This window comes from Haliotis rufescens, unplaced genomic scaffold (genome assembly GCF_023055435.1).
Source record: "Haliotis rufescens isolate VD_foot unplaced genomic scaffold, xgHalRufe1.0.p SCAF_12, whole genome shotgun sequence".
Taxonomy (NCBI): Eukaryota; Metazoa; Mollusca; class Gastropoda; order Lepetellida; family Haliotidae; genus Haliotis; species Haliotis rufescens.
In genome coordinates, this window is record NW_025963802.1 from 3,764,237 (window position 1) to 3,785,883 (window position 21,647).

General features: G+C 41.1%; 2 protein-coding genes across 2 annotated transcripts; both read left to right on the forward strand.

The window, feature by feature from the left end:
* LOC124138078 lies at window positions 1–11,733 on the forward strand. The gene is made up of 5 exons (XM_046504597.2): window positions 1–146; window positions 488–695; window positions 4,764–4,888; window positions 6,881–6,968; window positions 11,406–11,733. The coding sequence occupies exons 1-5, from the start codon at window positions 47–49 to the stop codon at window positions 11,524–11,526; spliced, it is 642 nt and encodes a 213-aa protein (XP_046360553.1). The 5' UTR covers window positions 1–46; the 3' UTR covers window positions 11,527–11,733.
* A 6,340-nt stretch (window positions 11,734–18,073) lies between these two features.
* Window positions 18,074–21,419, forward strand: LOC124138140. Its single transcript, XM_046504677.2, has 5 exons — window positions 18,074–18,230; window positions 19,071–19,236; window positions 19,654–19,769; window positions 20,230–20,305; window positions 20,758–21,419. Exons 1-5 carry the CDS (start codon window positions 18,185–18,187, stop codon window positions 20,861–20,863), a joined length of 510 nt encoding a protein of 169 aa, XP_046360633.2. The 5' UTR covers window positions 18,074–18,184; the 3' UTR covers window positions 20,864–21,419.
* The last annotated feature ends 228 nt before the right edge of the window (window positions 21,420–21,647 follow it).

Here is a 21,647-nt window from a genome sequence, read left to right on the forward strand (position 1 = left end):
TAGGCCCCGGTGGGTCTTTATAAGGGATAGCCGTTGTATAAACTGCATGTGTAAGCCACACCAGCTATTCACGGTGAACAAGTCGCTTACAATGTGTGGACGAGTGGTCTTCCTTCTGTATTTGCCAGCAATATGTTTCTCATTTGGTGAGTGCTTTGTTGAGTAATTACTTATTCATGAATTCATATTGTCCTCAATCAATGTACTAAATGACCACAAACTCATGTCTATAGATGGTAGATGCGTATTATAGATCTTATGGTTGGGGGACCAGGGGCGCCATCAGTTTAATGCACACCTTTCAGACAGTCATATTCTCAATGAAAGATTCACAGAGCTGTGTATTTAGTAAGATCAGTTATGTCGGAGAAAATGGCAAAATAACACATATGGTAGAAGTGTAGCACTTTAATAGCGCCCATGAGAACAAAATATCTGAATCGGAGTCAATTTACGTTAAACTGAATTACTCATTCGCTGTCTCCAGCTGTGCTTTCCAATGATGGCATTGGGACTCAACGTCGGCAGAATCCGGATGAGATTGATGAGAACTGGGTAAACACGACAATTGTTTCGGAGGTTGGGGATCCTTGCCTTACGCAGCTAGAACCCTGCCTGAATCTCTTCCAACCTCTGCAACGCCTGGATGGTCCACAAGACCTCGTTGTTGATGGGGACCTCAATATACCATGCGGGTAAGTAGGCACTTGGTTGAGTGGCTTTATAGTTATGAAGATAGCAGATGCTTTATCTCACTTTGTATTGACTCACTTTGTGAATGGTTACTGCCAGGGCAATTATTTTCATGTACCCCACCAACAGAAACTTCTTACATTGAATCGTAATCGTAACATCAGAAGCACTATGTACTACTACACAAAGGGTTTTAATCAGAATACAGTATTGAATAGTAACAGGAATTTAACGAGAGATGTCAACCACAACATACTTGAATAAAGTTTAATAAAATATGTTTAAACTAGATTTCTTATCCATGTGAATATAGTAATATGAATGTATTATCTCGAATCTGAAAGATTCGTTTAGCGAAAGTACGCAAGGGTGAGAAGTCTAGATGCATTTACACCGTCTGCAAGTTGTTGGGTAATGGAAAATGGAATATTGGTAAATGCGTTACCTTTCAAGGTATTGTAGCTAATGAAATAGATTAAATGTGTTACCTTCTGTGCTACACTCTTCAGAAAACAGATACGCACAGGTAGATTTTTAGTAAATGTATTGTACCTAATAAAGTTGATATATTTAATTTAATATTATAGATAGAGCTCGATAGTCACATGTTGTTGTTTAAAGGCATTTGAAAACTGTTCATTGTATGTCACATAAGGCCACAAGGTTGCGCTGAACTCAGTATCTCGTGTAACCGCCCCAGGCAGCAATCACGGCTCTGCATCACCTCAGCACTGACTGGATAAGTGTACGAATTCCTGTCCTGCAGAATTCTGCGCCATTCTGCTTGTAACGCGTTGGCCAGTTATTGGAGTGTCTGTGGCGTGTTCTGACGTTGACGTACACGTCGATCGAGTTCATCCCAGAGGTGTTCGATTGGGTTGAGATCTGGAGATCTCGACGGCCAGGGCAAGACGTTGATGTTGGCATTATGAAGGTAGTCTACCGTGCCATGAGCTGTGTACGGTGGAGCGTTGTCCTGTTGAAACAGCTCCTTCTGGCGGTCAATGATTGGAAGAAGGTGAGGTTGAAGAATTTGATTCATGTAGCGATTTGCTGTCAAATTTCCCTGAACCATAACCAAGTTAGTTCTCGTGGGGTAGGATATGCGTCCTGCAGTCTCCGTTGCTGTATCACTGCGATGACGAAGGTGGAACAGTCGAATGTAGCGATCCTGTGCAGGGGTGGTAACGCTTGGTCGGCCGGTTCTCGGACGGTCTACAGTGGAATTAAACTGTGTGTTTCGGTCACAAAGACGGCAAATGGTGCTGTGGTGGACGTTGAAGTGGCGTGCAACAGAAGACTGCGATTCCCCTCTTTTGATACATCCTGAGTCTCGGCATTTTCGAACTTAAAACATGTGCATGTTGACAATTGAAGGACAAATTATTGGCTCATGCCTGCCTTTTAGTAGCCATTACCACGAGTTACGAATGACATAACTTGCACGTGCATTTGGCTTTACTGTTTTCCTCAATGACATTTTTGAACAAGTGTGAAGACATTCCAAATCGACAATGGCTGTGTTTTGACGCACCGTTTGTCGAATTTCTGGCCACAAACATTTTCCAATATAACATATATCCAATGTATATACCGGATTTGTTGTGCAGTCAGGTTCAATGAACTACATACTACCTTTGCGTTTCATTTTTTGAAGAGTGTATATGGGATAATGTAATACGGATAAATGCGTTATAATCTACTTTATATGAGGTAATGATGTAAAGGTAAATACGTTACCTACTATATTACACGGGGTAGTGGAAAATGCGTAACCTTTTGATTTATACGGCGTAGTGATGTACAGGTAAATGCGTTACCTTCTGTTTTACACAGGGTAGTGATGTACAGGTATATGCGTTACCTTTTATAATACACATGGTAGTGATGTACAGGTTAATGCGTTATGTTCTATATTCCACAGGGTAGTGATGTATAGATAAATGCGCTATGTTCTATATTACACATGGTAGTGGTGTACAGATAAAAGCGTTACTTTCTATATCACACAGGGTAGTGACGTACAGGTAAAAGCGTTACCTTCTATATTACACAGGGTAGTGATATACAGGTATATGCGTTACCTTCTATATTACACTGGGTAGTGATGTACAGGTAAATGCGTTATGTTCTATATTCCACAGGGTAGTGATGTATAGATAAATGCGTTATGTTCTATATTACACATGGTAGTGGTGTACAGGTAAAAGCGTTACTTTCTATATCACACAGGGCGGTGACGTACAGGTAAATGCGTTACCTTCTATAATACACATGGTAGTGGTGTACAGGTAAAAGCGTTACTTTCTATATCACACAGGGTATTGATGTACAGGTAAATGCGTTACCTTCTATAATACACATGGTAGTGATGTACAGGTAAATGCGTTACCTTCTATAATACACATGGTAGTGACGTACAGGTAAATGCGTTACCTTCTATAATACACAGGGTAGTGATGTACAGGTAAATGCGTTAACTTCTATAATACACAGGGTAGTGATGTACAGGTAAATGCGTTAACTTCTATATTACACAGGGTAGTGATGTACAGGTAAAAGAGTTACCTTCTATAATACACATGGTAGTGATGTACAGGTAAATGCGTTAACTTCTATAATACACAGGGTCGTGATGTACAATTAAAAGCGTTACCTTCTATATTACACAGGGTAGTGATGTACAGGTAAAAGCGTTACCTTCTTTATCACACAGGGTAGTAATGATGTACAGGTAAAAGCGTTATATTCTATATTCCACAGGGTAGTGATGTACAGGTAAATGCGTTACGTTTAATAATATACAGGGTAGTGATGTACAGGTATATGCGTTACCTTCTATATTACACAAGGTAGTGATGTACAGGTAAATGCGTTACCTTCTATATTACACAGGGTAGTGATGTACAGGTAAAAGTGTTACCTTCTATATTACACTGGGTAGTGATGTAGAGGTAAATGCGTTATATTCTATTTTACACATGGTAGTGATGTACAGCTTAATGCGTTACCTTCTATAATACACAGGGTAGTGATGTACAGGTAAAAGCGTGACCTTCTATAATACACAGGGTAGTGATGTACAGGTATATGCGTTTCCTTCTATATTACACAGGGTAGTGATGTACAGGTAAATGCGTTACCTTCTTTATCACACAGGGTAATGATGTACAGGTAAAAGCGTTATATTCTATATTCCACAGGGTAGTGATGTACAGGTAAATGCGTTACGTTTAATAATACACAGGGTAGTGATGTACAGGTATATGCGTTACCTTCTATATTACACAAGGTAGTGATGTACAGGTAAATGCGTTACCATCTATAATACACAGGGTAGTGATGTACAGGTATATGCGTTACCTTCTATAATACACGGGGTAGTGATGTACAGGTAAATGCGTTACCTTCTATAATACACAGGGTAGTGACGTACAGGTAAATGCGTTAACTTCTATATTACACAGGGTAGTGATGTACAGGTAAATGCGTTGCCTTAAATATTACACAGGGTAGTGATGTACCGGTAAATGCGTTACCTTCTATAATACACAGGGTAGTGACGTACAGGTAAAAACGTTACCGTCTATATTACACAGGGTAGTGATGTACAGGTATATGCGTTACCATCTACATCACACAGGGTAGTGATTTTCAGGTAAAAGCGTTACCTTCTATATTACACAGGGTAGTGATGTATAGATAAATGCGTTGCCTAAAATATTACACAGGGTAATGATGTACCGGTAAATGCGTTACCTTCTATAATACACAGGGTAGTGACGTACAGGTAAAAGCGTTACCTTCTATATTACACAGGGTAGTGATGTACAGGTATATGCGTTACTTTCTATATCACACAGGGTAGTGATTTTCAGGTAAAAGCGTTACCTTCTATTTTACACAGGGTAGCGATGTACAGGTAAATGCGTTACCTTCTATATCACACAGGGTAGTGATGTACAGGTAAAAGCGTTACCTTCTATAATACACACTGCGTTATATAGTGGCATTTTATACAGGTAACTGCGTCACTCACTCGCTCATTTCAATGTGAATATTTGTGGAAGGTCACATATCCAGGAGGAGATCCGGGACTGCCTCGACGATAACAGTGGATGTAAGGACAACATGTTCTACATGTTAATACAAGTATCTCAGCAGGCGTGGGATTTCATTTGCCAACACAGCCAAGGTATTCTATTTTCTAAGCATGGCCTTAAATTGATTAAAATCATAAAGCTTGTATTAGTACCCATTGTAATTCACAAAAGAGATCCGTTGTTTAATACCATGAACTGGGCTTATTCATGGCAGATTGTGTGATCGATGGTTATGTAGATAAATTTTACGTGAGTGTCATGGGCGGTTGTGTGCGCGATGGTTATTTAGACTACCTTTACATGGGAGATTGTGTATTTGATCATGTAGATTCATTTCCCATCAGAAATGGGCTTCATACATTATACCGATGTGGGGAATCGAACCCAGGCCTTCGGCCATGAAAGCTGTTAGTTATTTGCAATTTTAGAAGATTGATCTGTAAATTCACAAAGTCAATACCATTATAACTGTCATACAACTCAAGTTATCAATTTATGACATGCTCACGGGTACATTTGCTTTTGGGTTTCATTATGCATGCATCTCAACAGATGATATTCTCAGCAGGGGTGGTAGGGTAGGTCACACCGAAGACGTGAGTCCTTCCCCACGTGGGTACAATGTGTGAATGCCCGTGAAGATACGGGGTGGAATAGGTCTTCAGAAACACATGCTTGCCGTGAAAGGCGACTATGCTTGTCGTAAGAGGCGACTGACGAGATCGGGTGGTCAGGCTCGCTGACTTGGTTGATGCATGTCATGGATCCCAATTGCGTCGATCGATGCTCATGATATCAATAACTGGATTGTCTGGTCCAGACTCGATTATTCACAGACCGCCGTCATATAGCTGTAATATTGTCCAGTGCCGCGTTAAACAACTCGATCACTCGATGAGAACGCTTTAACCACTTGGCTATCCCACCTCCCTACAGCAATTGGAAAGAGAAAGAGGCCATGAAAGCTGTTGGTTATATGCACGTTTAGAAGATTCATCAATCTGTAAATTCACAAAGTCAATACCATTATATTCTCCATACCTAGCACACAGGGACGTTTCACCAGCCATTGTAATTGCAACTGAGGAAGTAGTTCCGAGTTTGCAAAATATTTTAAATCTAAACAAATGTAATTAAAAAAATTAAGGTCACTAAAATTCTTTATCATACTTTTGGTTATGATTATATATAAAATCAACTTCCAAAAAATATTTATAAAGATACGAGACAGTTGTTGGAAGCGAAAGAACCCACTTTGGTCAAGTAAGAAAAATGGCGCTTTGCGAAACGAACAGTCTCGACTGACGAGTTAAATGAGAAATTAACAGTTTATGATAACATTTTCAAGAGAAGAACAAACGACAATATCACCTTGTCAATGTTGAACTAACGTAAAAAGTCAACAGTTTGTGTACAGGCCAGACACTTACAATTTGTTGGGAGATAGCTCCTTCGTCAAAGTCTTATGTTCACTGCAGTGAAATATCAAGTGTTATGTTCACTACAGTGATATATCAAGTGTTATGTTCACTACAGTGATATATCAAGTGTTATGTTCACTACAGTGATATATCAAGTGTTATGTTCACTACAGTGATATATCAAGTGTTATGTTCACTACAGTGATATATCAAGTCTTATGTTCACTACAGGGATACATCAAGTCTTATGTTCACTGCAGTGATATATCAAGTGTTATGTTCACTACAGTGATATATCAAGTGTTATGTTCACTACAGTGATATATCAAGTGTTATGTTCACTGCAGTGATATATCAAGTGTTATGTTCACCACAGTGATATATCAAGTGTTATGTTCACTACAGTGATATATCAAGTGTTATGTTCACTACAGTGATATATCAACTGTTATGTTCACTACAGTAATATATCAACTGTGATATTCACTGAAATGAAAGTATCACTTTTCTCAACTTCAGAAGATTGTTCTTTCACACTGAAGTATATAATAAATTGTTATATGTACTATACTGATTATGTTGAAGGAATATGTGAATATGATTAACGCTCGCAAACGTTTCGTGGGTAATTTTGTGCCACCAGGATCTCCATCTATGTTCCAGGATTTATAGCAGGGGAAGCCTGCTGGGCCTCTTCGGATTTCCACACCACGATCGCTGGGTGTGGCAATTCTAGCCAACAAGAAGTGTGGTAAATAGTTTATATCATAGTATTATGTTCTCACACTATTTACCTGCATATATTGACACGTCCTACACATGATGACATCGAGTTTATTTTGGTTTCAACGGTAGCATGTCAGGAGACAATTCTGATTCTACTTTATACTAAAGCCCACAGAAGTGATCCCTCCCCTGACCTGAAGACGTTAAAAGATAGTGTTTGTTGTTACACTACCTGCCGCTCTGCGTTAAGTTGTAAAATATTCGTTTTTATTGAAGGGTGAAGATCCACCTTTTTGTATACCTTGCCATAGCCCTCTTACTATGAAGCACATTCTGCTGGAATGTGTTGATTTTGCACTTGTCAGGCAACGTTTTTATGATAATGTTCGTACCTTATCTGAACTTTTTACCACGGTTTCTAATCACTTGATTTTAGCGTATTTAAAGGAAATCAAGCTCTATGATAAAATATAGATTTTTACCTGAACAGTCAGTTTTTTACCTCTGAATGTGATATATGACAGAGAGTTTAGTGATTTTCAACATCACTTTTATTCAATTGGTTGATATCTGATTACGAAAAAGACATTTCTCGCCGCGAATAGCTGCAAAATTGCTGATGCGGCGTTAAGCAATATTCACTCACTCACTCACTCACTCACTAAGTTGTAAAATAAAGACTGATCGGCTCGAAGTCGTATAATTGTTTCAGGGAGTGGGGGTGGGGGTGGGGGTGGGGGTGGGGGTGGGGTGGCATTCAGATTACATTGCAGCAGGGTATCTCAGTGGGATGGCACTATAAAAGGGTCCCCAGTTCGGTACAGTACAAGCAGATCATACACACGTCGCTATTGAAATGAAATAATCTCACCTCACATCACCTTGTCTACATGTCAACGACACGATCATATTCGCAGATAATGTTTCTTTCATTTAAAAAAGGCCAAAATGGTTTATATGTCACATCTCCTTCAGAGGAAGTATTCTATCTTGCGATAGAGCTGGTTGTTGTATGGCTCTCAGCGTAATCCCGGAGATACAGGCACTACATGAAATTGTGTCTAGATCTACATCCTTCCAGTTTGATAGTGACTTTCAGTTTGGTCCTCACTGTAAGAAGGTTCATACTCCAATGAACTCACACAAAGTGATAGGCAATTCATAAATAATGATATGTTCAATTATAGGTTACAAAACATAAAGTCCCGGTTAATCCAATATTCAAGTATGTGTGGCAATACACTTTGTGGAGACAGTACGGTAGAAATAAACGAAGAGAATGCATTTCAAGTTTTTGGGACAACAGAAAGCTTGGAATTTATCGCATTTCTATATACGATTGTGTCGTCATATCTTTTGCGTCACAATTAGCGATAACGCAAAAGATATGACGTCACAATGACATGCGGTGTGAAACGATACCATTCAAAGTTTGCTTAAGTTTCGAAAGAAGTGCTCACTACATGCATTCAATGCCTGTCATGTGTTCAAGTGAAGTAGACATGTGAAGATCCGGGGTAGAATAGATCTTCAGCAACCCATGCTTGTCGTAAAAGGCCACTAACGGGATCGGTTGGTCAGGCTCGCTGACTTGGTTGATGCATGTCATCGATCCCAATTGCGTGGACCGATGCTCATGATGTCAATCACTGGATTGTCTGGTCCAGACTCGATTTTTTTACAGACCGCCGTCATACAGCTGGAATATTGATGAGTGCGGCGTTAGACAACAAACCAACAACAATCAATCAAGTGAAGTATCACGGTGTAAAAATACTTCTTGAGCATATACGGCGCAACAGTTTGTTCAAAGGCTGTTGGGGGGCGGTCGGGTAGCCTAGTGGTTAGAGCGTTCGATCGTCACGCCGAAGACCCGGGTTCGATTCCCGACATGGGTACAATGTGTAAAGCCCATTTCTGGTGTTCCCCGCCGTGATATTGCTGGACTATTGCTAAAAGAGGCGTAAAACCATACTCACTCACTCACTCACTCAAAGGCTGTTGGCGATGATTCGGCTTCACTCAATATTTTTGCCAATACCAAAGAGTTCGCGTTTAAATTTGTCATGGTAGAATGAAGGTAATCTTCCAATGTGTTCAGTTAAGCCCTAGGTTACATGTCCATTTACCGCGCTAAATTAAACATTTGAAATGTCAAGCTGCGCGTTTGGTTCCAAATTCAATACAAATGAAAGCTACAGGTACTCTTGTTCTACACTGGAAACACATTATGTTTATCTCCTATTGTTTTGCAATAAGCCTTTAACAGTTTAGGATTACAACAACATAGATTTGGCCACAGTCATATCTGGAGAAAAAGTAACGTTGAGCAAACCTGTTCCCCAAAGTGGAATATATGTATTTACCAAAAACATCAACTTGAATCAACGACTATGTTGAAAAAAGAATAGCTTCAGTAACCCTTAATCAGTTCCAAACTTCAAATTGTCAAGAATGACGTCGATTTCGTTACGCGATTTTGATTGGACTATGTGTGGACTCGTAACTCCATATTTCCAGCCTAGTTTGGCAAGGGTGAAAACTGGATTTTTATAGACAGATAACTCCCTTGCCTCGGGAAGATGGGACCCCTGTGACTAATGCTGTGATTACTTACATGAGAACTTATCACAAGTTTTTCCCCACATGTTGAATTCGAATTTCAAGTTGGATATATAAGGTTTAGAGATCATTGTTGTCTCAATTTGCTTGTATTGAAAATGAATAACTCTTGTCACTTTATGATAATATACGTCTTCATCTTTTAAAAGAGCCATTACCATGACTTTTTGTAACTTAAGTAGTTCAGATAAAAAAAAATTGTTTTATGAATGAAGATTCATTACAAGCTACACTTGATAACATTATTTGTTGTATGTTCCAAAAAAGACAAAAATATTCCCAATCATCTCTTAATATGCTCGTTGCTGTGTAAACGTTTCATACAGCTTTATGGAGTTTATAATATTATTGTGTATCATAAGGCAAGTACGCCTGGATGTGCAGGCGTTTATGGCAGTGATGATATACTCATGTTGGAATATATGCTTGAACATGTGACACATAAATAAACATTTCTCTCTCTCCTCATCTCTCTTTCTCCTCCTCTCTCTTTCTCTCTCTCACCCCTCTCTCTTTCTCTCTCTCACCCCTCTCTCTTTCTCTTTATCACCCTTCTCTCTTTCTCTCTCTCCCTCTCTCTTACTCTATCTCCCTTCTCTCTCTCTCTCTCCCTCCCTCTTACTCTATCTCTCCTCTCTCTCTCACTCCCTCTTACTCTATCTCCCCCTCTCTCTCTCTCCCTCCCTCTTACTCTATCTCCCCCTCTCTCTCTCTCTCCCTCCCTCTCTCATATCTCCCCCTCTCTCTCACTCTCTCCCTCCCTCTTACTCTATCTCCCCCTCTCTCTCACTCTCTCCCTCCCTCTTACTCTATCTCCCCCTCTCTCTCTCACTCTCTCCCTCCCTCTTACTCTATCTCCCCCTCTCTCTCACTCTCTCCCTCCCTCTTACTCTATCTCCCCCTCTCTCTCACTCTCTCCCTCCCTCTTACTCTATCTCCCCCTCTCTCTCTCACTCTCTCCCTCCCTCTTACTCTATCTCCCCCTCTCTCTCACTCTCTCCCTCCCTCTTACTCTATCTCCCTCTCTCTCACTCTCTCCCTCCCTCTTACTCTATCTCCCCTCTCTCTCTCTCCCTCCCTCTCTCATATCTCCCCCTCTCTCTCTCTCACTCTCTCCCTCCCTCTTACTCTATCTCCCCCTCTCTCTCACTCTGTCCCTCCCTCTTACTCTATCTCCCCCTCTCTCTCACTCTCTCCCTCCCTCTTACTCTACCCCCCTCTCTCTCTCACTCTCTCCCTCCCTCTTACTCTATCTCCCCCTCTCACTCTCTCCCTCCCTCTTACTCTATCTCCCCCTCTCTCTCTCTCTCTCCCTCCCTCTTACTCTATCTCCCTTCTCTCTCTCTCCCTCCCTCTTACTCTATCTCCCCCTCTCTCTCACTCTCTCCCTCCCTCTTACTCTATCTCCCCTCTCTCTCTCTCTCTCCCTCCCTCTTACTCTATCTCCCCTCTCTCTCTCTCTCTCCCTCCCTATTACTCTATCTCCCCTCTCTCTCTCACTCTCTCCCTCCCTCTTACTCTATCTCCCCTCTCTCTCTCTCTCTCTCCCTCCCTCTTACTCTATCTCCCCTCTCTCTCTCTCTCTCCCTCCCTCTTACTCTATCTCCCCCTCTCTCTCTCTCTCCCTCCCTCTTACTCTATCTCCCCCTCTCTCTCTCACTCTCTCCCTCCCTCTTACTCTATCCCCCTCTCTCTCTCCCTCCCTATTACTCTATCTCCCCCTCTCTCTCTCACTCTCTCTCCCCATCTCTCTTTCTCTCTCTCCCTCTCTCTCTGTTCACATTAATTACTGTAAAATCCTGAATCTGGACATTTACTAACAACTATGCCTCTTTAACAGTATGCCTACCTGCATCAGAGACGTTGTGGCGAAGATACCTGCTTGCACTGCAGATGACGCCTCCCTGCTTGGTAACCTGTCGACAGTGTCGGAAGCCATGATCCCAAACTCGTCATGCTAGAACAGTACACTCATCCATAGGTACAAGGGACCGGCCGTCTAATCTTCAGATGTTACCTACAGTAACAAGGGACCGGCCGTCTAATCTTCAGATGTTACCTACAGTAACAAGGGACCGACCGTTTTATCTTCAGATGCGCGTCGGATACTTGGTCACGTTAATTGCAAACATCATTTTAATTCTGCTTAATAAAGGAATTATCACATCCGTGTGGGTGTCACATCTATTTTCCTTAGGTCAGAATCGTTACTGTGAACAGTATATCAGTAATATCACGGTGTGTCAGCTTGAGGAAAGCCTCCTATAAAGGAGTGTTTGATACTGACAAACCAAGGTTCATAATCGGGACGAATTCCTGGAACGGTCATTTTTTAAAATTGTTTTCAATCTGAATGCTTACTTTCACTAGCGATGTTCGTGGGGCATGACGAATGACGGGAGATACGTACCGGCTGTATTACAAAGGTATTAATGTTTGGTTCGTGTCACTTGCATCCACATGTAATTTCATGAACCCACAGACGTATGCACAGCCCATTCATCTGCCAAATTACATAGTGTATAACCCAAGTAATTCGTGGTAGATAATGTTCCTCCTGTCAGTGATGCTAATAAGTGTCTACCTCCCATGGCAGACCACACAGGAAGGCTCATCTAACATTTCCTAGTGAGTGAGTGAGTGAGTGAGTATGGTTTTACGCCGCTTTTAGCAATATTCCAGCAATATCACCAGAAATGGGCTTCACACATTGTACCCATGTTGGGAATCGAACCCGGGTCTTCGGCGCGACGAGCGAACACTTTAACCACTGGGCTACCCGACCGCCCCTCTAACATTTCCTAACACCGGCAAGATGGCGGTTATTGCTAACGTTTCTATTACATTTCTCGCACTGGGTAAGGTCAACTGTGACGTTCGGTTTTAAGTCTTCTCTAGTAAATGGTAAGTTAAGATGTTTAGGTGTTGAACGTTGGGAAGGTGGCTATTAATGTATGAGTGTAGCTGGTAGCTAGATAGATTGTTTTCATGGAGAATGTTGGCCTCCGGTCCATGTTTATACAGGTGGTCAGTCAGCAATTTGCATAATAAATACACATAGCCAGGTGTCAAATTTCATTCGTATCCGTTGATGCCAAAAGCATATTGTATTTTTTATGTGTAGGGTACGACATAGATTTAGCAGGTACGTTTTTAACACCGGACACAAACCATCAAAAATGGTATTCATCTTCGACGTAAGCTTCATTGTGCACAGAGTGCACAGCCTTTTCTCTCTAGGAATATTGAAATACCTGCCAGTTCCTATTTTGAGAGAGTGAGTGAGTGAGTATGGTTTTACGCCGCTTTTAGCAATATTCCAGCAATATCACGGCGGGGACACCAAAAATGGGCTTCACACATTGTACCCATGTCGGGAATCCAACACGGGTCTTCGGCGTGACGAGCGAACGCTTTAACCACTAGGCTACCCGACCGCCCTCCTATTTTGAGACCATGGGAACTGCAACGAAAGTTTGCCATCATGTGTACACAGAATTTTGCAATTGTAACATGTTTAAGGTATAATTCCGTATCATTTCCAGTAACTGTTTTAGAATTGCTGAAAAGAAAGGCGTCCCAATACTGTTCAAACCAACATCTTAATCCTGCAATTAGTTCCCTGATAAAGGGTTCTTTACTACTTACTATTTGTGATTCCAATACATAGCCAAATCGAAACAACACACAGGCCATGTCACCGAGTCTGGCCGATCCATTCCGTCGCCTAACGATCGGCACGTGTTGCTTGAATTCAGTTCCAGCCCATATTCCCCACTAAGCCTGTATCAAGAACTCAGACAAAATTGTTATGGATGAGCAACTTCTTTATTACAATTTGGCGACGTTTCGGTGTAGAAACGTCGCCTAATTGTAATAAAGAAGTTGCTCATCCATAACAATTTTGTCTTAGTTACCATTCCAACTTCTAAATGCCACTCAAAGAAGCTGTATCAAGAAGCTAATAGGGTCCATATGACGTCAACAATGACGCGTAGGCTGCGACGTCATTACTATTGTGGCGTAACTTAATATCACGCAAACAATAAAGTTGGTATAATATGTTTTATTACCCACGTGTGTCATACAAGGTTGACCTTGTTTAATTCGTTTTGATTGGATAACCGTGACCTCTGTCACACGGACTACTTTTTTCATTCATACAAAATCGCCTGACGTCATTCATTTTGCAACTACAAGGCAGAACTGAAGCAATCTCATGAGAGCGAGAGATATTTCCGTAGAAATGTGCCTGATTTCTGATTGTGTGGCCCAAAATATCCCAAATGTGAACAATAACATTCTCTATCTCTAGCGTAAAACGCTGTGAGTAGATCACGGTTGTCTTTTCTTATTCCGGTGGTGACCTTGCCCTTCGTTCGAAGCTGTCACTGACATGCAAGCAGGTTTGAGTTTCACGTCTTCAGTATAGGGTTGTACAGTTAACATGAATGTCTTTGGGGAACACTCTGATTTCTCTCTTCCAAAATGGTACGGACATGGTATAAATTCAGCTGATAGATCAAGGAAACCGAACCATTTTGAATGCACAGACGGGACCCCAGCAGTGCGAGTGACCGATCAGCTGTTGGTCCGATATTCAAAGCACGCGCTAATGTGACTTTTCAAATTTTCTTATAGATCTAGATGTTCTGCGTACTTACAACATGGCGTTTGAATTACCATAAGTTGAAGAAATTCTTCCAAAAGGATCTTGAGCGACGGTGCTGTTGTGTTTGGAAAGACAATTGCAGGCGCATGTTGTTAATGAGTATGCACAGACATGTCAACAATGGCCATATTTGGGCATATTAATATTCATACGCAACCACATTTTGCAACCGGTTTAAGTTTGGTCTGTCAACGAACGAAAGTTGCTATGTATTTACTCTTGAATATATATTTAACGTGGGTAATAAATAAGATACCACACTCATTCTCGTCAGATACCATCTTTACGAAACTCGTGATCTTTCTATGGTATCTGACGAGATTAAGTGTAGTATTCTCTATTTACGTCAATAATGGTCTCTTCGTGACATCAATACTTCTGTGAGTCGCGTGAAATCCTTATCCTCTGTATGCAGGTATATTAACTCGAATATTTTACCCTTTGGGCAATAAGCAACGATATCAGCTTCATCAGCTCCAGATCGTTAATATGAAAGGTCAAAACAGTATCAAACTACATGCTTGCCCGAAAAAATGTACATACAGAATGATTTATATGTAAAAATCAAGAGCCGAAATGGGTTCCAATGTTGTAACCATGGTTCAATAAGCATACTACTATGACAAATTCTTCGAAATGTCCTTGAAAAGTTGTTGTTTTTTGTTAAACTAAGCAATTTTGAAGAAGTTGAAAACTGTATAGACAAGTATCCATGACATGAGAGATCATTTGATTAACATATGCTGAAGTTTTTTCCATAAAACATGTACTTTTCATTTAACGCGTGCAATATCCCACTCAATGTGTGTGTGTGTGTGTGTGTGTGTGTGTGTGTGTGTGTGTGTGTGTGTGTGTGTGTGTGTATGTGTGTGTGCGTGTGTGTGTGTGTGTGTAGTGCTAGCTCACTGAGATACCATGCCGCAGTTTAAACTGAATACCCCACTCAGACACTGTATACTGTTTCAAATCCTTAATGCCAAGCGCCATGAAGGGTAAGAGCAAATACGATCTAAAAACGTCTTTCGGTATGACGCGGCTGGTGATTGCACCCCAGACCTTTCGCTCTCAGAGGGGCGGTCGGGTAGGCTTGTGGTTAAAGCGTTCGCTCGTCACGCCGAAGACCCGTGTTGGATTCCCGACATGGGTACAATGTGTGAAGCCCATTTCTGGTGTCCCCCGCCGTGATATTGCTGGAATATTGCTAAAAGCGTCGTAAAACCTCACCCACCCACCCACTCACTCACTCACTCACTCACTCACTCACTCACTCGGTCTCAGAATTTACATCAAACTTTTGTCTATGAAATTATTTATATTAAATAATTTGATTTAATAATTCAATATAATTTATTTATATTAAATAACTAACTAAATAAACCAAAGAATTATTGTTTTCTTTAACTAACACACAACTTTCCTGTGCTGTATGAGATAACACACTACCGTCACATGGATATTACGAGGGTTTATTGATCAGTTCTAAGCCTCAAATAGTCATAATTTTGTGTAATAGTGGAATCTTTTCTTGTGGACATTCCGTGATGTTTCAAGGGAAAAACACAAAACCTCAGTTTTGAGCAAATTGTTTCATCCAAAGTCACAAATCGTTACAAGGACTTTTCTTGAGGCTTAGAACTTATTAATCAACCCTCGCACACTCTAACCCTAACTTTGCACCTTCAACATGACATAATACAAATTGTCAATGCAAAAGAAAAACAAGCCTGCCGAAACAGATTCCACTTGGCGTAAAGGGCAAATAGCTGTAGAAATGATATGAATGGACCACTGTAAAGGGGAAAGCATGTCCTGCCCCACCGGTAGCACCCGTATTCCTACAATTTGCATAAAAGTTAGGATTTATTGCCTGACGCAGCCCATCAGTATCCCTGCCATGTAAACAAACCAGACAATCAAGTGATCGATGAACCAGAAAATCCAGTAATACGGGAGTACCATTACTGATTTTGTTGAAACAAATAAAAAAAGATTTATGTCTGCAGTGTAGCTCTTCCAGATTGAAGAGTGAATACAACCTATATTTTATTTCACCCTCTGGAGAAAGTACTGGTATGCGAAGATCCGGGTTGGAAAATGTCTTCAGCAACTCCTGCTTACCATAAAAGGCGACTATGCTTGCCGTAAAAGGCGACTAACGGGATTGGGTGGTCAGGCTCGCTGACTTGGTTGATGCATGTCATCGATCCCAATTGCGTGGACCGATGCTCATGATGTCAGTCACTGGATTGTCTGGTCTAAACTCGATTATTTACAGACCGCCGTCTTTCAGCTGGAAAATTGCTTGGTGCGGCGTTAAACAACAAGCAGAGAGAAACAGAGAGAGAGGTGTGTATTTCAATACACATGTGTATGAACTGGTCCGTATTGATTATAAATAACCTGTCATTCTAACGGGGCTATTTTGTTAATGTCTGGGACGACATCCCGCGTTTAGGTTAATGGCAATGTTAACACGACTAATTTGTCTTTTTCCAATAAAGCGTGACAGCTGTTGGCATGGCTTCCCGTCCTGACTCGTTACAGCAACTCCGTCCACCGACGACCTGAACAGTGGTTGACGCCGGCAAGGAAAAACATCAATGGGTGGTTGAATGTTGTTTGACGCCAATCATCATTATTCCAGTTACATTAACGGCGGCCTAGGTACCAATAGTCGACCGCCTCCGTGGTCTAGTGTTAGAGCGTCCGCCCGGAGGTTCGATCCCCGGGGTTCGATCCCTGGCCGCGTCATACCAAAAGACGTTAAAAGATGGTACTTGTTGTTACCCTGTCTGGCGCTCGGCATTAAGGGGCTAAAACAAATACTGGTCGGCTCGGAGACAGTATCCTGTGTCTGAGTGGGGTATTCATGTCAAACGGCGGCATGGTTTCTCAGTGAGCTAGCACTATACATCGGCATCAGCACGGACTAGTACAAGCAGCCACACGCACGTGCATGCACGTCGCTATGTAATAGCTATAATATTGGACGAGACGTTGAACCACATTTTACCTCACCACCTGGGTCAGCCATCAAACGTATGTGAATTACACTAAATGTGACTGATTTGATCAATCACAAAGAGTCGAATGAAACATATGTCAAATTGAACACCTTGAGATATTTCAGTTTTGCACTGTGTGTTACAAGCCTCAAATCATCACCTTCTTGGAAACGTAATCAGAAATGCCTTATCGAAAATATAACTATTCTAAAAGTGAGGCAAAAGTAAGATACGTTTCAAGCGCATGGGGGATACCTCTCATTTGAGCACGTCACACGGGTCATTGATGTTCGAAATTCACATTTGTGTGTTGATGTTACCATCTGTCTGTTCAAAATGGCAGCCTCCAGGGAATCAGAAAATGGAATTTTTGCCCATTTAATAGATCTAATTCTGGTTTACATACAAATGTGCAAATTTTCTTCATCTTGATTTAATGTTATTGTGTTTTATACACTTAATGACAATTTCAGTGGAGTATCCTTTGAAAATGACATGGGGCTGTTATTTGAGCATTAAAAATAAATACCAATAAATTAGGCTTTTTAAACATGTATCTATCTCTTTCGTTCGTTCATGAGTCTTGTTTAACACAGTCAGCACTGTTACAGCTTTATCTGAGTGGCCTGTGAATAGTCGAGTCTTAACCAGGCAAACCAGTCACAGAAGGCATGCGCGAACCACGTCATCGGTGCGCGACAACACACACTGAAACAAATCACTTAGCATTATCTGATCAAACTTAGTACCCATTTTCGTCGCCGCTTAGAACGAGCTCTAACCTCGGGTCCACGGCTCTACTTAAATGCAATTGGCTGGATCCATTCCTGGTGACATTCTGAACGCCGGATGTCGGAATGATTGCATATAATTTGACATTTCATTTGCTCTATTAGGACATTGGGATATTCTGTGACATCTAGCACATCGACTGGAGTCAGGATGAAGTTTGTGATATGCGTTGCGGTTTTGGCTCTCCTCTCATCTGGTAGGTAAAAAAGGTTGTAGTTTATCTCAATGTAAAATACGCATCAAAAGCACAGTAAAGTTCCAACTCTCAGGCACCATATAGTTAAAATTAGATCAGCGGAGAAAGAGTGAACACAGTTGTAATTGGCTAGCGCTTTCAGTGTGAGTATGGTTTTACGCCGCTTTTAGCAATATTCCAGCTATATCACGGCGGGGGACACAAGAAATGGGCTTCACACATTGTACCCATGTCGGGAATCGAACCCGGGTTTTCGGCGTGACGAGCGAACGCTTTAACCACTAGGCTACCCGACCGCCCCGCTAGCGCTTTCAACTCGTAACGGTATCGGGGACACGGGTGGCCCAGTCGTCTAAGGCGCCGCGATTCGCACCGCAGAGTTGCGTCCCTTGGGCACGCCAGAAACCTATGATTGTGGGTTCGAATCAAGGTTCGCCCCGATTATGTTTCTAGGTTTGTCAGCACAATACCTGTGCTCGTGGGTTTCACCGAAGTGGTAAACGTCAGAGACCTGCATCACTTCGGGCTTTCCTCCCACATTAAGCTGACACTCCGTGATATAACTTGAATACTGATAAAAGCGGCGTGAAACCCAACTCACTCACTCACTCACTCACGTAACGGTATCATCAGGCCCTAACAGGCCACGAAGCTGTAACATGTGATGAATAGGTGTAAAACTGTGTTCAATCTTACTCCGATAAAGCGCAATTGGTGCTCTTTGTGATATCCACTTCTTCCTTTATGTCCTATTTCCAAACGTCCTGCACTTCAAATTTTGTGTTCTAAGTATACTTCATGTGCTTTCCTCCTTGACAAATTGTCCTGAACTCTTTGAAGACATGGTATCCGGCCTTGAGTGGCTTAGAAGGAGAGAAAGTGAACCAGTATCAAATCTGTTACTTTCTGCTGCATGCAGTTATGTATTCGAGCCAGTCATGCACATCCTGGGAACACCAGCGTTCGAGGATCTTATCGAAAATGGCCACCTGAGCCTAGACTGCAGGTAAGAATTATAATTCGTAAATCAAAAACATTAATGTGTCATGATTATTAAAATCTCTTTTAATGCTAAATCTACCAACAGAGTTTTATTAATTTGATTTTCTCACCTTCAGAAAGTAACTTCAGGTGAACAATTGACTTGTCTGTGCGTGTGTTTGTGACTGATGACACCGGTGGGGCAGAATACGCTCACGTTTGAGCGAACATATGGTATCTTCACTATTTGATGGTGATTTAGACATAGTGGGATTTGGACGTTGGCATTCAGAAGAGATTTCATATGATTATTGAAAACTCGTTTTTAAAAGTTAAATATACCAACAGCTTTTTATTAATTTGATTATCTCACATTAAGAAAGTAACTTAACATCTTAATAGTTAGCCAATACACTTATGCTATATACCGTGCTCTTTTCAGCCCACAGTCCTTGGCAAAAGTAGATGAGTGTCAACGCTCTCCATCTTTACGTGATTCATTATACCTACAATTAAAACTGCCCGCCGCCATGAGCATCTTCTGTAGCCACAAAACAGGTACACGCATTTTTAACTTTATATTATAAATTTCATCTGAATTGTTATTCACATTCAGTGGCAGTAAGAAACACTGGATAGACAAATTATTACAAGTTATTCACAAGATCCATCTTTAGATATCGTCAATGCTTGACTGTATTTTATACTATGTACAGAACAACGGTACACATATTTGAGACATTGCTTCCATTGAGTTGTAATGCATTCAGAACAAAGGAATGAAGTAGGGGACAGTGTCTTTCAAGTCTGAATTACGATACTTAACAAATGAAAGTATATTAATAGATATTATTATGCCGATCAGTTAAATTCAGTATAGAAAACCTGTAAAAACATTCTCGAGACAAGGAAAACACTACCCAAGATTACTACGATTTACTATGTCAATGTGATTTTACGCCACATTATCATAATAAAACATCAGATAGTATGTTTAGTTTAAATATTTCTTTCACAGACATCGAGAAAGACGCGTCATGTTGGATTGGTAGAGACATGCTGACGGCTGCTATGTCATGTCGCAATAGTGACAGGTAGGACAACTGTACGATGTATACCTACATCCACAATGTCTTATAATAACTTAAGACACGGGTAGGGGAAATGTAAAAGTGTACATATGGATGCCTAAAGATAATCGACCTTCATCCACTCAGTTCACAGAAAAGACAAGATGACTACTCTTACTGACCAAGCTTGCCAGTCCACCAATACAATTAGTGAGTGAGTGAGTTGGGTTTAACGCCGCTTTTAACAGTATTCCAGTTTTATCGCGGCGTGTCAGCTTAAAGTGGGAGGAAAGCCCGAAGTGATGCAGGCCAATACAATTACATGACACGTTTGAACCTACATGTATAGCTTGTAACACGGTTATGAGACTTTCAAACACAAATCGAATGGAAACATTAACACAGGGGGCTTCTTTTAGCGACCTGGTAGGCATGGTATTTTTCTAAATACGTATGTTTGTATATTCTGCCTTCAGGAATGTCTTTGCCGAGTGTGCTGAAAGACGTGTGGGCAACGTCACCGGATGCACTAGTACTACAGGCGCCATCATAGGACGGATGATTTTGGAACTATCTGATTAGATGTACATGAAATTATTAAACGAGTCCCAACATCACGTAACAGAAGGAATTTTATATTAAATTTGTTTGCACAAATGTCATCGTCTTGATACACCCATTTAAAATTCAGTTTTATCCTTGTTATCATGTTGACGTATATATCCACACCTCCCTTTATAGTATCGCCGCCATTTGTGTTTCCAAATATCAGTTTTGATGCGTACAGCTTGTCGCATGAAAATAGATCATGTCGTATTTCATACAAATCACGTCCAACAAGTTGCATACGTCAAAAGTTGGTCCGACTGGCGTGTTCAATCGATCCAATGTGTTAAATGCAACAAATTGTATACAACTAGTTGAATCCAGTGAATGCTCCTTAACACTGTTATGAGTTATGAGGCAAATGGAATACCGTTTTAATTGGAACTATATCTTTACATGAATGTATACATTTGGGAAAAGCTAAGGACTCCCAGAAATGTTTAATGACTAATAAAGCAAGTGCTGGGATGAAATTACTGAAACGATTAGCTCGAATAAACGAATATGCTTAGCATATGCAATGCTTACCCTCTGACAATTTTAATCACGCTATTGTTGATGATGATGTTGGAGATTTAAGGAGCGCTTCCGGAGGAGCCGATTTCGCACTCTATTTGAAAGCTATTGAAACACAACCACCGTATGTAGAGAGTACGTACATACGGCGATAACAGGTGATATTTTTGGATAGAAATGTCACTTTGAGTCCCAAGATGACACCCGAAGTTCAAAGGTTCCGCAGCCAGTAAGCACTCCACGT

What these genes read in the sequence shown, in the direction of transcription:
- LOC124138078 (XM_046504597.2), top strand. Translation starts at nt 47, where the DNA reads ATGTGTAAGCCACACCAGCTATTCACGGTGAACAAGTCGCTTACAATG. An exon ending in AGCAATATGTTTCTCATTTG is followed by an intron (nt 147 to 487) that starts GTGAGTGCTTTG and finishes CGCTGTCTCCAG; the next exon opens with CTGTGCTTTCCAATGATGGC. An exon ending in TCTAGCCAACAAGAAGTGTG is followed by an intron (nt 6,969 to 11,405) that starts GTAAATAGTTTA and finishes CCTCTTTAACAG; the next exon opens with TATGCCTACCTGCATCAGAG.
- LOC124138140 (XM_046504677.2), top strand. Translation starts at nt 18,185, where the DNA reads ATGAAGTTTGTGATATGCGTTGCGGTTTTGGCTCTCCTCTCATCTG. An exon ending in TTTGGCTCTCCTCTCATCTG is followed by an intron (nt 18,231 to 19,070) that starts GTAGGTAAAAAA and finishes AACTCTTTGAAG; the next exon opens with ACATGGTATCCGGCCTTGAG. An exon ending in CTTCTGTAGCCACAAAACAG is followed by an intron (nt 19,770 to 20,229) that starts GTACACGCATTT and finishes TTTCTTTCACAG; the next exon opens with ACATCGAGAAAGACGCGTCA.